Source organism: Phyllostomus discolor, chromosome 1 (genome assembly GCF_004126475.2).
Source record: "Phyllostomus discolor isolate MPI-MPIP mPhyDis1 chromosome 1, mPhyDis1.pri.v3, whole genome shotgun sequence".
Classification (NCBI taxonomy): domain Eukaryota; kingdom Metazoa; phylum Chordata; class Mammalia; order Chiroptera; family Phyllostomidae; genus Phyllostomus; species Phyllostomus discolor.
Genome location: NC_040903.2, coordinates 178,662,702 through 178,677,559, shown reverse-complemented (window position 1 = coordinate 178,677,559; position 14,858 = coordinate 178,662,702). Strand labels below are relative to the sequence as shown.

General features: G+C 35.8%; 1 protein-coding gene across 3 annotated transcripts in view; it reads right to left on the bottom strand.

Annotated features, from left to right (window-relative positions):
- Positions 1-14,858, bottom strand: part of ATL1 (atlastin GTPase 1) — a 63,760-nt gene that overhangs the window by 3,391 nt on the left and 45,511 nt on the right. For all 3 annotated transcript variants that reach the window (XM_036009875.1, XM_036009880.1, XM_028508069.2), the window contains 6 exons: positions 12,928-13,020; positions 11,710-11,848; positions 4,189-4,316; positions 3,089-3,145; positions 2,209-2,280; positions 598-1,029 (listed from right to left, as the gene is read on the bottom strand). In XM_036009875.1, the coding sequence (XP_035865768.1) occupies positions 598-1,029; positions 2,209-2,280; positions 3,089-3,145; positions 4,189-4,316; positions 11,710-11,848; positions 12,928-13,020 (921 nt within the window). The remainder of the gene's footprint in view (positions 1-597; positions 1,030-2,208; positions 2,281-3,088; positions 3,146-4,188; positions 4,317-11,709; positions 11,849-12,927; positions 13,021-14,858) is intronic.

The window sequence follows — 14,858 nt, the reverse complement described above, 5'->3', positions numbered from 1 at the left end:
CCAGGTTATGATTAATTGTCCCATAAAGGATAACTGACCCATGAGCAATGGGTGGTCAGGAGGTTGACCTGGACTCATGCTATGGCCTGGTGCAAATGTCTATTTCAAATAAAGATAATCTAAAGTAATCAGATAATATTTTTAGGAGTTGGTACTTAAATGAGAGAATGATAGGACAACTTATGTTAGTGGTTCATATGATCCTAACAGTCAATGCTAGTCAAACAATAGGTTGTATATTGTAAAGCTAACATACATATTTGAGTCACAATGAGCTAAATTAAAAAATGTATTTTCTCATACAACTTTTAACCTTTAACTTTTAGGACAGGGAAAAAGGAAAACGCCGCCTAATCTATGTATTTTTTAAAAATATTGAAATGTTAACTGGAAACAGTTGTGTGGGATTTTACATACTGTATTACATAGTTATTTGTATCTAACTGTTCAACAGATTCTAAAGTTCTTGAAAACTGTAGCCCAGGTCATGTTGATCATATATGTATATTTCCAACATCTAACATAGTGTCATGTACATAGATGACATTCAAATGTGTGCTGTATTTAGCTGAAGAGAATTAAAAGTGTTGTTCCTACCTGGTCCCACAAGGCTGCAGCCACCTGGTCTATCACAGCTCCCAGCTCTCGGTATTCTCCAGAGTATCGGATGTATGCCCAGGTGCACAGGGTGATAAGGGTCAGTCCCATTATCATATTGCATAGGCTAGCTATGATGTCCAAACCAATGAATCCAGTCACACCGGCAATCACATATGTGATAAAGATGACAACAAACAGTGTGGCTGGAGTACGAGCTGCATGGAAGATATTTTTGCTATCATTGTGCTTGATATACTGGATATAAAGTTCATCTATTTCACTCTCCAACTGTTGCAGGTAACGCCGGCTAAATTCCTCCCCACCCATCTTCTTCACCCCTCGGAATAGCTTCACAGACTCTTCCTTAAGTTCCAGATGTTTGGTCTGCAGGTCATTAGGGGCCAGAAATGGTTTGTCACCACCACAAATCTGTATCAGATGCAGAAGTATTGTTTATGCAATGCAGAGTAAAATTAGCAACTGTATAAAAAATTTTCACTTAGCTTGCTAAATTTGTTAGAACACATTAATAATCAAGGAGCTTTCCATAGTTCATATCTATCAGATATGACTATAAGTGGGATTGGTGCTTTATAGGTGACCTATATAAAGTCATTCTTATTTTTGTTTTCTTTTTGACATGGGAAAGTATACCCATAACTTAATACAAGTTCCTCAAGATGAAAAGGCATGATACAAAGTGAACTGCAAAACTGAGTTCATTTACAGAATGAATCCAAATTCAAGAAACCTAGTCCCTTTGGGAATTTTTTTTCTAACTGCACTGAAGGGATTTTGACTAATGAAGTTTAATTGAAAACAGTGAGCAATGGTATAAAGCTCTAAAGTAAAATTAAAAATTTTCTTTGGCAGTTTCACTGATTTTTGTTTCCCATTCAGTATTTTCTTCAAGAGACTAAATGGAGAAACATAGTAAATGTTCTTGGACCAAATTTTCAACTGTTTTTCAGAAGTTACAAAGGAAATTTCACTCATACCATTCACTTTGGTTATTTGAGATTTAACTATATAAAGGATAGTCTCATTCTAATTACCCTTTAGTTATGTCAGAAACAATATTCCATATACTACTGTATTTCCCTTGACTCTAAGGCTCCATCAATTTTGAATGTAATTTTGATTTTTAACATTTTCAGGGGAAAAGACACCCACCACATTAGATGTACACAATAATTATTAGGTGCATCCTAACTGAGAATGTTAAAAAGAATATATGTTATATGTAGAAATATGGGCCCTAGAGGCTGAGTTTCTTTTTCTAAGATAGAAATTCTGGAATTGTGAAATGAAGGGAGGTGTAGTGGAGAGGTTAGCCACTAAATCATAAAGTAGTGGAAAGATGGGCAAAAAAAATGTGTCAAATACAGAAATAACCTTTAAAATACATTGAAAACTTTGCAATACAGTGTTCTTTTCTTGGTTTCTTTTAAAATATTTTAGGAATACAAGGAATAGAAATGTGATATACATATAGGCTGAGAAAGTCAAAGCCACCTCTTTGCATGTGTGTACAGTCTAACTTGGAAGGAATGAGCTCATGGGAAAAATGCTGACTTTAAAACATTTAAAATATAATTCAATTCTTACCTCTTCCATTTTTTTGTTGTATGTATCCTTGGCAGTTGCCACGGCTGCTAAATTGTTAGCTTCTGCTGTGGCCTTTGGACAAAGTACAAAATATGATGTAAAATGGAATTCATATTTATTAAACTTCCACAGGCAGTTCTCATTTATAAGCATCATGTAGAAGAAATGTGCAAGAACCCAAGGTCATCAAATAATATGAAGTCCTTGAAATATTTCCATTACATTTTTTAAATTTTGTAAAAATAAAATTTCAAAATGCATAATACATAGATGTTTACTCAATAAACCATAGTTCTAAACTGAATTTTCATTTGGAAGGTTTATTTTTTTCCTCAAAAAATATTTTAAGCCTCTCACCAAATTGAGGGAGTGGGATCTATAAATCCAGGCACATGGGAAATAATATATAGTATATTTTATATACACTAATATATATATTTACAATATGTCAAGTTTAAGGGCTGCTACTGATGGAACAATGTATTTGTTAACAAAAAGAAACTATTAAGAACTTAAAATTGTTTAAATAAGAAAAAGGCCAGTTTCTTCTTTTTCAAATGTTTTTTGTAGAGCCCCCTTGTTGAAACCTGGACCTGCTTTTCTACTTCTTGTTACATGTGTGAATCTAAGCCACAGTATAAGTCTGTTTTTTAAACAAATTTTCTACAAAGAGAATGCTGCTATATGTTTATGTGACAGTTTAACTCCACACACAAATGGGCAGTTATTAGAAAAATAATCTAATAAATCATTCTGCCCACTATTTTAATTTGGTAATTTCTGACAAGCAGATTGGAACATAATCTTTTTCTTAGCAAGGAAAGCTTAGCTTTAGTGACAAGTATGTTTTAAAGTGTCATGCCTCCTGATTAATAAATACCTGTAACATGGACTTGGGATGTGGTAATTCTTCACCTTGATAAATCTTTATATAAGCCTAAAAAGAAAAAGCAAAAGACTCATGTTCAAGTAATTCTATTCTATAATTCTGTTAAAGGTCTAAGGTCTTGGCAGTTTCAGGAACTATTATCTTTTTCTCATCCTTTAATTCCTTCTTACTTAGTTCTCCCTTCCTTTTCACACTCCGCCCGCCCCACCTTGCCGATCCTACTCTTCTTAAAGGCTTAACTCACTTCTACCACCTTTAAAGCTTTCTCAGATCCCTCTGCTGGGAGTGACCTTTCTTTTTCAGTTACCCACAGGAATTTGTACTTGCTGATGTCATAAGCTTCATAAAACAGGTTTCTGGAAGGGTCCTGAATCTCCTATTAACTTCTAAGTTCCTCCACAGTGTTGTACACAGTAAGAATTCAAATTTTAGATAAATAATATGTCATTTATGGCTGAGAGTGATGAAGGTAGGTAATCACACAGGAGGTATATGACCACATTTTAAATGACAAAATGTTAATTTTAAAAATTGATATTTTAGTCCTTGGAGCATCAATACACAGATTGGTAACTGAAATTCTTCACTATAAATGTGGATTGGTAAAAAAAAAAGTGGAGTATTCAGTACTACCTGAGGTAAACATGTAAATGCAAAAAGGCCATTTCAAATTGGCCCTTGGTGCAGAGTGGGGAACATGGAAGCATTTTCTCCAGTAGGGAAGAGGTGTAGCCCTTTGAAAAATCTTCAGAATGAAAGTAAAATTCAGTATAGGTCATAACTGAGGACTATATGGTATGGACCCTGGGAAAGACCCCTCCCCCCAAAAGATTTTTCAACTCTTTGATACATTCATATTTCAAAATGTATTTCCTCTAAAAGGGGACAGTAAATTTACCTCAAGGAGTTTTCTCAAAAACTAATTTCAGAAAGCAAGTTCCTCTTGGGAATCTTATAATTGTTTAATAGATTCCTCATACCTTTGCCCCGACATTATAGTCTGTAATTTTTGTTGTAGCTTCAAGTAGGAACTGTATTCCCAACATGTCAAATCTAAGTACTCACAAATGTGCTAGAAATGACAGCAATACCTTGAAGTACTCCACCAGACCTCGGCAGGTGATTTTGTTCCCATTGATCTCTTTAATATCTAGGCTCTCAGGACTCAGTAGCCAAGGGATGAGTATTTTCAAGTTTTTGATGAATTCATCATCTATTTCTACAAGTAAAAGCAAATTTCATCATTATTTAAAAAATCCTATCTAGTCCTCCATGCCATACAATAATACATCCTTTGATTTCCTCTATTTGTTCCCCAGTGATAAAGCTATCACTTTCCTACCATCTAAACAACTCCTGAAGCCCACATTTCTTAGGGTGAATGATCTTCTTTGCCCAAATTTTCTGCTGGTCTTTCTTATCCTCACTTCAATTACACATTTATCTCATCTTCCACCTATAAAAGAGCTTTCTTGATATGAACTGTTATACAAATATATTACACCCTACTCACATAAACATTTCAGGTATTCTGTCTTTAAGTCTTATTTGTGGTTTTATATATATGCTCATAAATGGGAAGGGGGGGAGCCAGATATTTACCAGGTGAGATGTATTCCTTCTAGAAAGTGTATCCAAAATTTTTCTGTGTTTAGTATCCATCTTATGAAAGGTGTATAGACCTGGGTATGGTGTGGTAACTAGCAACTGAAGTTCAAAAAGATAGCAATGAAGATGCTACCTCTAGTGGTGAAACACAGCAACACGAAATACCTCGGCAAGAAAATATGGAGGGCTAATAGAGTAGCAAGCCGATCAGAGGTAGTCGGAGTTATTCACCTGTCATGTTTGGCACAGTGATTACACATAGCCCATGTTACAGCATTAGGTTAACCTTAACCTCACCAATTTAGTGAAGTAACAAAGAAAACATCTTCAAAGAAGTCTTTTGAACATAGTGATAATTTCTTAAATCATTATTTCAAAACATACAGAAAAATACACATAATATATGTAAAAAGCAAGATATGTTTAGAGACTTGATATCTAAATAAATGCAGTGACTGCATATAGTTTTTAAAAATCTGAATTTCAGCAGTTACTGAGTTTTCAGGCTTTGTGTTTGGTGATTTCCGAGGGCTTAATTCGCAAAGATGAAAACCTTGTGATTGTGTTTGCATTTTTCCTGCTTGGTTTTATAGCCTCAATATACATTGAAATACCAGTTTACCTAAGAAGTTCTTTTCTCTTGCTTGCTATTTTTATGACATGCATGAGCATGATGTGGGAGATCCTTCAGACTTCTGCTTCACATTTTGTATAGCTTTGAGATTTTAGTGCTCATGTTTTATGACTTTGTATAGGAGTTTATTCATATTTATTTTGCTGTTTGCATTGTACCAAATTTTACTTACAATTTTGCTTTGTATTATATATAGATTTATTCAAATGTATTTATTATTGTGGTTTGCTATTTAGTTACCAGAATTTACTGAAATACAATACTGGTGTTTGTATTATGTTACCACATTCCTGTGTTGTGTTTTGTTGCCTGCTATGTATCTGTATTCACTGATAGTAATAGGTTTCCTTTTTGCTATATGATTTTGTGCTTTTTTCAGCATCTGGAGAATATTACTATTTATCTAGAATGTATGAATTTTTTCTTAATTTCTGTATGAAGCAAAAGGCTTTCTCCCTATAAAACCACTTTTAAATCATTTTCAAAACATACTTGAATATCCCCTGCCCCACATTTCCTTATGCAATTGGAATGCAATAAGATACACCTGTGTATCTAATATGCCAGCAAGTGTGGTAATTATTGTTAAGGTAATCAGCATATTTGGATTAAAAGTGTGTCTGAAGATGGTATTAGTCATGGTCTAACTTTGTTCTCACTGAGACCAATGCCAGACATTTCAATCTGAGATTCAGAAAATATGAATAATATATTCATAACATACACAAGTGGTGAGATTTTGCTAACAATATTAGTTGAACACAGTAAATACATGACCCAGAACATCTGCAGACCAGTTAAGATCAAATGAAGAGGTACACCAATCAAATTTGGCCCACTGCAAATGTTCAACAAATATGTGTGGGTAGATGATTATGCAGGATGATATTCTGTTTTCATCATTTCTTCAATAATTTTTTGCCACAGGAGTAAAACCTTGCTAGGAATTCAGGGGCTAGGCCAAAGTGGTTATCTCTCACAATAACTGCGGATATGAAACATTCTTTTTTTAAAAATATATTTTATTGATTATGCTATTATAGTTGTCCCATTTCCCCCTTTCTCTCCCCTCCACCCTATACCCCCCTCCCACCCACGTTTCCCCCCTTTAGTTCATGTCCATGTGTCATACTTATAAGTTCTTTAGCTTCTACATTTCCCGTACTATTCTTGCCCTCCCCCTATCTATTTTCAACCTACATTTTATGCTACTTATTCTCTATACCTTTTCCCCCTCTCTCCTCCTCCAACCCCCCTGCTGCTAACCCTCCATGTGCCCTCCATTTCTGTGGTTCTGTTCCTGTTCTAATTGTTTACTTAGTTTCTTTTGGTTTTGCTTTAGGTGTGGTTGTTAATATTTGTGAGTTTGCTGTCCTTTTACTATACATGTCTTTTCTTTATCTTCTTTTCTTAGATAAGTCCCTTTAGCATTTCATAAAATAAGGGCTTGGTGATGATGAACTCCTTTAACTTGACCTTATCTGAGAAGCACTTTACCTGCCCTTCCATTCTAAATGAGAGCTTTGCTGGATAGAGCAATCTGGGATAGAAGTCCTTGTCTTTCATGACTTGGAATATTTCTTTCCAGCCCCTTCTTGCTTGCAAGGTCTCTTTGGAGAAATCAGCTGACAGTCTGATGGGAACTCCTTTGTAGGTGACTGTCCCCTTATCTCTTGCTGCTTCTAGGATTCTCTCCTTCGTTTTTACCTTGGCTAATGTAATTATGATGTGCCTTGGTGTGTTTCTTCTTGGGTCCAACTTCTTTGGGGCTCTCTGAGCTTCTTGGATTTCTTGGAAGACTGTTCCCTTTGCCAGATTGGGGAAGTTCTCCTTTATTATTTGTTCAAATACATGCTCAATTTGTTGCTTTTCCCCTTCCAATTCTGGTACCCCTATAATTCGGATATTGGAACGTTTAAAGGTGTCCTGGATGTTCTTAAGCTTCTCCTCGTTTTTTCTGAATTCTTATTTCATCATGCTTTCCTGCTTGGTTGATTCTATCTTCCCTCTGGTCCACTTTATTGTTTTGAGACTCAGATTCCTTCCTTTCACTATTGGCTCTCCTCCGAATATCTTCCTGCATCTCTTTTATGGTAACCTGCATCTTTTTATCTAATTTGCGCCCAAAATCAACCAATTCCGTGAGCTTTCTGATCACCAGTGTTTTGAACTGTGCATCTGATAGATTGGCTATTTCTTGGTCGCTCAAAAGGATGAGTCCTAGGGGACTGATCTGTTCTGTTGGAAACATATGTCTCCCTGTCTCTCCTTTTTTTTTTTTTTTCCGGTCTGGTCACTCTTGTTACAGTGGGGGGGCGGAGCCCTAGGTGTTCACCGGGGCTGGGCACCCCAGTCGCTAGATTGTGATGTTATATGTGGGGGCGGGAGCGGGAGCAGGGACGGGAGGGAACAATGGCGGCAGTTCCGTTCTCCTGGGCTCAGACCCTTCTCTGGGATCCTGGGCTGCGAGCTCTGCCCTGGTCCACAATCGCTGCCCCACTGGGTCCGCCAGCCGCAGCTTGTGTACTCAGGGACCACCGCTGCGTTCTTGCGCCCTGGATGGCTGTCACGCCGATTTCACGCCAAACTTTCCCCGACCTCTGCGCGCCGCTGACCCGCGCCAGCCCCGCGCCTGCCCGGCTCGTCTTCTCCTACCAGTCCCAATGTACGGGTCTACTTCAACTTCTTGGCTGTCCGACTTCCATTCAGATAAATCCTCTGTCGGTTCTGGGCATTATTCTATCTGTAAATTATTGTTGTAAATTATTGTTGTTCTAATCTTGGTTGTGCGAGGAGGTACGGTGTATCCACCTATTCCTCCATCTTGCCGGAAGTCCAGAGGATATGAAACATTCTTTATAAGATCTCTGCAGGGCAGGTGTAGTGCTGCCATGTAAAGTAACCAAGGAAGATATTTGCTTGGGATCACCTGACTCTGACAAGTCATTAGAAACACCTTTGTAAAAATAATTCCCTTGCAGTGGTGTTGGTTATGCTTTCTGAAGTTGACTGGAGCCTCAAAGGAGGAGCTCCACAACTTACGGTGTGTTTCCCTGGCCATTCTACTTGGGGCACTGTAACACAGAGCAAACTCAAAAACAGGTAATTCTTTGTTTATTAAAAGGTTGAACTTGGTATGCTGGTGGAAGTATTCAGTAGACTTTTGTAAGAACTGGTTGAACATAGCATGAATGACTGTGATTCAGTGCTTCTGGTCCTTTTGATTTCCTATGTGGGAAACTAGTAAATCAATAGTGATTAAATTTAATTATAGTATTACATGATTTTTAAAAGATTTCATTTACTTATTTTTAGAGAGAGGGGAAGGGAGGGAGAAAGACAGGGAAACATTGATGTGCGAGAGAAACATCAATTGGTTGCCTCTCACACACCCCCAACCAGGGACCTGGCCCACAACCCAGGCATGTGCCTGGCATGGAATTGAACCAACAACCTTCTGATTTGTGGGCCCAACCCACTGAGTCACACCAGTCAGGGTCATAGTATTATGTTTTAAATACCACTGGAAATAGATAATTTCAGCAATGTGAGAGACCATGAACAAACAGTAATTACAACAATTATTACTACCAATAATGAATTGGAAAGTTATTTCTATGACTTGCGAGGAGTGTGTGAGAAACTATTATAGAACAATTTTTGCCCAGTTTTTTACTCAGAGGCATTTCTTCTCCAGAGGCAACAGTGAGATGCCAGCCTTCTGGAGAACAGTGTGGCCAGCAGACAAGATGTCCTGGATAGAAGGCACACCAAATTATAACACTCAGGATGGGATGGAAAAACGATGTAGACAACAGACTATCAAAACTGCCAAGGAGAAACTGAGGTAAAATAGAACATTTTGGCACACAGAGGGATTATGCAGCAGTCCTATAACCCTCATCAAAATGAAAGATGGGAAACTAAAGCTGTCTTTCATTGCTCTTTCAGGCTAGCTACTTTGGCAAACGCATAACTTATGGGTAACTGTAAACCAATTGTGTGGGTCAGTACATGTTAGATGTGAATAAAATTTGATGGAGAACAGATCTGTTAAAAATTGAGATTCTATACTTGCATGATTTGTCTTAAACTGTGTCCTTGGATCTTTCATTTTAAAATGTATCAGTTAATTTAAGAACTGTAGATGTATACTCCAGGAATGGAACAAGAGTACTTTTTTGTCCAATAAAGGACTGTTGTTGAAGGCCTGCCCCTCCTCTTGCCTGTTTATGGCTTCTCAACTCCAGAGAAGAAAGACAGGCCTTGTGGGAGCCTTCTTTGTATGTAATTTATTCAAAACACATGGAAGCCATTAGGTAATTGCATAGTATCAAGAAGACTGTGTACTCACTCGTGGATTGGAATTCATAAGTGACAGTGAAATGGTAGAATCCTGGGATCCATGCATTAATAGCCTACTGCTATTTTTCTGTTTTATAAAGGTAAGATAATTTAAAACGTATAAAAGCAATGCTGATGACTGAAAATTTTGGGATTCTATTTCTACTACTACCATAGTAAAGGCATAATATAAGGTATCTGAAAGTAAACACCGTGGATCATAGCTTTTCAAACCTGCCATAAAACTGGACATGTTATGTTGTCCTTTTTTCTTAAAAAAAAAGTAACCGTAAGCCCTTTGAGAACAATTGTGCCGAGAAATTTATGTCACTGTCTCACCACCCCAGCACAATGCAGAAAGGCCACAGTATATTAAGCAAATATCTGAACTCAGTGGTGTACTCAATGCTAGGCTTACAAGTAAACAAGTCAGAAATGTGTTTGTACTAACTTGCATTAACTACAAAGCAAATATCTAAGGAGCTGATGATTATCTGTTAGGGAAGATTAACTTCTGTCTCCCCATACCTGTACCTCCACCCCCCCACATTTTTTTAATAAGTTGAGTTGGTTTGAAATCTTAAAATGTTAGACATGCCTCTGTTTAAGAGAGAATTACATACTATTAGCACATATTGGGTTGGCAAAAAAGTCGCTATGTTTTTTTTCTGTAAAAATAAGAGACACACATTTTTCTTTTTCACCAATAACTTTATTGATTTGGATATTTTGAATATGTTGGCTATCTCTTGTGTGGTATAATGTTGATTATTCTCAATTAATGTCTCAATTTGGTAGCTATCAACTTCAGCTGATCTGCCAGACCATGAAGCATTGTCCAGTGAGAAAACGCAAGTATGAAGCTTCGCAAACCACTTTAGACATATTCAGTCACAGCACCTCTCTCCATACACCGCACAAATCTTTTTTTATGTTTCAGTTGCTTTTTTACCTTTCTTTTCTTTTGGTCATAAAATCTTCTTAGTTTATTTAAAAATAGCAGTTACTTCTATTGAGTTTATTTCCCAACTATTTCCAGGTTTAGTTGTCATTAGTATTCACAAATTAATTCATTTGGAGCTTTAGAAGCTCCAGTATTATGTAAGACTGTTAAACTATATCACTTTGAAAACACATGGATACACCCTTTCTCCTCATTGGCATCCTCCCCCAGCATGTGGCACACATACAGAACATACACATTTCATTCTTAGGAACTTTACCAAATACCATGTAGTTTTCAAATATTAACTTCATGAAATAATAAAGCACAATATGCTGAAAATATTGCTTATTTTCTTCCACCTTCCATATTAAAACAGCTACACAAAAATTCACCAATTTTGATTTTTTTTAATGCATACTGATATGACAGCTGCCACAAAACAATCTAACAAAATGGTTTTGAATGAAGATAAAGACAACTAAGTGCTACTAGAACTGTCTTACAGAAAAAACCAAATGAACTTTTTGGCCAACCCAAAACTATTTGAAAAACACTGTAGTGCTTTTGGTTTTTAAAAAATTGGTCCTCATCCAGTAGAGGACTCCAGTTTCACTGAAGCTTTTCATAATTTGAAATTAAATTTTTTACTAGCTGTTTTAAAGAGCTTGAATTCAGTACTATGCAATATTTCAATCTCCAATTATATAACTTAATGCAACATCCCAATGAGCTAGACATCTATTTTCCCCTTTAATGTAAATAAGAAAAATTAAACAGGAAGAAATTAAGGAGAATTTCTCAATGCACAGGGGTGAGTGGGAACCTCGGTAAAAGGATTACAGTTACTGTCTCCCAAGTGGACACAGGACTTAGCCTGTTTTCTGTGTACATACTCAGCACCCACAGAATCCCACAGTTCACCAAGGAGACATTCTAGCACTAGCCCAGGAATCCCAGTTCTCCTGACAATCTCTAATCATCAGTCTCACATGAGTGAATGAACTAAACAAGCAGTTGTAAGCCCAGACATTTTTATAATCAGACTGTGATATAAATATATTCATTAAAAGACACACAAACCTTTCAGTTTTCCATCAAAGTTTGGATTGGTAGCTACTTTTAAGCCAGGATGAGGTAGCAGAAAACAGGAAATTTTGGTGAAACAGGAGTGGATGTGTTTTCGAACATTCTGTAGTTCTTCATGCTGGTTCCCTGAGACCTGCAGTAGTAAATCATCCTGAAGTTTAAACTACTGCCAATATAAACTGAACTCCAGAGAATTCTGTGGCATCCTACATTTTCTATCTAGTCCCACAATTATAAAAATGACATGACAGGGCTGATACTAATAAAGAATAAAATCTTGGGTTAATTTGTCATACGGCCATACCTAAGTGTAGCATAAATATGACATTATCACAATTAGCAAATGCACATTCTTGTGCTAACTCAGATGGGCGTTCTCATTTTGTATTACAAATTAGTGGGGCTTTACTCTGGCTAGTTCCTACAAATTCCAATTTTAATTCAAAGTACTCATTAAGGAAACATGAACCAGGAAACATGAACAGATCATAACATATTCCTCCCTTCTTTTCAGGAGATATTCAGGACAGCTTCTTGTCACCTGGTAGGTATACATTTAAATTCTAGAAAGGTATCTTAATAGTTGGGAATTGTATCTTTTTTCACATATATTTGACAGTTAATAGTACAAATTACCCTAAAAGTAATTATAAACCTAAAAAGGTAAGCCCAGAGATCCTGATTATAAAGGAACTTTTTAAAATCTCAATTTTGGGGGGTGTTTCTGAGTAGGTATTTTTGAGACTTCTGTTCAATGTAAATCATTCGATATTAAACCATCATGACATAGAAAATGAAGTGTTTTCTAGTTTTACTTTCTGTGAACTACTAGCAAAATGTTCTAAGATTGGGGATTGCAAAATTAGATATTTCTTTTAAATTGACTTTTAAACCTCTACTAGAGCATGAATCCAGATATTTGCACTGTTTTGAACTAATTCAATTCTTCAAATTATAAGTTTTGTTTTTAGGAATAAATCATTGTTTTATAGATAATCTATTGTACAAAGAACTCTTTATCTGTATTATAACTATTGACAGTATTTTAAAATTATGATTCTGAAAGTATTAAATCTATCTTAGCTTGTTCATAAAGAGACTATGAGGGTCAAATGATGTGGCTACTGAGTATCTATTCAGGAAATCATTCGACAGAAATAGTTCTATAGATTACTAATGATGAAGTTTCATGCACCTAAATATCTAACAAACCTTGAGGCGTTTTTCCAAGAATTTGGAGCCACCATCAGATCCATATGAAAACTCGTATGGGAAACTCCAGTCTCGAACAAGAAATATCAGACTCTAAGAAATAATCAGAAAAAAGGATTGATAAGGACACTCTAACTTGCCTCCTTCTACTTTTTAATTGAAACCAATTAAATGATATTGTCACTTGAGTAGTATTATTTACTACATTATGGAACTAAAAGCAAACATAAAATCTTTGAAAGTTTCTGAGCAGTCTCTCGTCTATTAGATCGTCTTATTTCCACTCAGTGTAAACTAAAAGCTGTTTGAAAACTGATCATAGTTACAAAGTGCTATTCAGCCAATTTGAGGGCATCTCTGTCTCTCATTTCTTGGTAGAGTGCATTCAGCTTGGCAGTTTTAACAGCTTTTTATGAAGATTCAAATTTTATTTGAGGAAAGTTTTCTTCTATTATCTCTTTAGATATTTTTTCTCTATTACATGTGTCCCATCCTCTCCTACATGGGCTCTCTTTATGCATTAATGGTACAAAGAGGGGTGGGAATCCAGGCATTGTGGGACCTGAAGCTTATATAATCTGTGGGGGGAGGGCTCAATAAAAAAAAGAATACAAAATTGCTTGAAAGTGGGTATTTATTTAGAATAACAAAAATAAATAAATAATTCAAAAAAGCTGACAAATCTCTCTCTTTACACCCCCTACTTCACACACACTCCAGAAAAATAACTAACATATCATTTTAATACATTTTTTTCCCTACAGTTACTGGCTGCAAATGATTTGATCACCTGATATGATGATTTTGAAATATTTTCTATTAGAAAGCTAATTCAGTCTTCTAACAAGGCCAAAATTTTTTATTATAAGACATTTTTATTAATAGTTTAGAAATATTTCAGCTTCACAACTTTTATTTGTAATGTTATGGACACTTTTCATTTCCTCATCTCTCAAAGAGGGATAATAATAGAACCCACCTCACAGGACTACTAAGTGAGATAATATATAAGGCATTTAGAACAGTGCCTGATTAATAGTGCTCTGTTAGCTATTTGATTTTGATTTTAATGGCCAAGTAGTATTTCAGCACATGGATAGACCATAGTTTATTTTGTCACTCTCCAAGATGGCTTCCAGTTTTCCCACTACTCTAAGAATTAATAATCATTCTTGAAGTTAAATATTTATTCACATCCAGAAGGATTTTATCAAAGACTGTTTCCCAAATTAGAAAAATCATTTGGGAGGTTTTTAAAACTATAAAATTCTTGGGCTCCACCCCAGACCTATTGAAACCAAAGTAATATTAGCTTGTGTATATTGAGTGCCTATGATATGCCAATCACAATAGAAGGAATTGTACACGATAGTTCATGTATTCCTAAGAGATGGGTTATAATTTATTATTCTTTTCAGAAGAAATATATAAAAATCACCTCCACCCTCACCTGTCATTAAGTAACTTTCTCAAAGTCACACATCTAGAGATAGAAGAGTTAGCATTTAAACTTGTTTTACTTCAAAATCCCTGCTGCACTGCCCATCAAAGTTAAGTATGAAATATGTAGTTTACAATTTGAGGGCTCATTACAGTATGCTTTTACAAATTAGATTAAAAGATACTTCAACTTTCTTTCTGAAAAAAATACAGGAAATTGAGAAAAAATTTTATTTTGTAAAATTAGCTATCTTTAAATGTCCTTTCTAGAAGTTTATATATTCTGAGTTTCTAACTGAATCTTTTAGTCTTGTCTATTAAAATTGTCTTTTAACTCTCTCTTAATCTTCAAGTCCCTCTTCCATCCCTTCTTTTCCCTTACTGTTGACCTATTGAAGAACCTAGGAGTTGGACCTATAGAGTTTCCCATAACTTGGACCTTGTTGATTGCATATTTATGCAGCAGTTCAACATGTTCTTTGTCTTCTGGA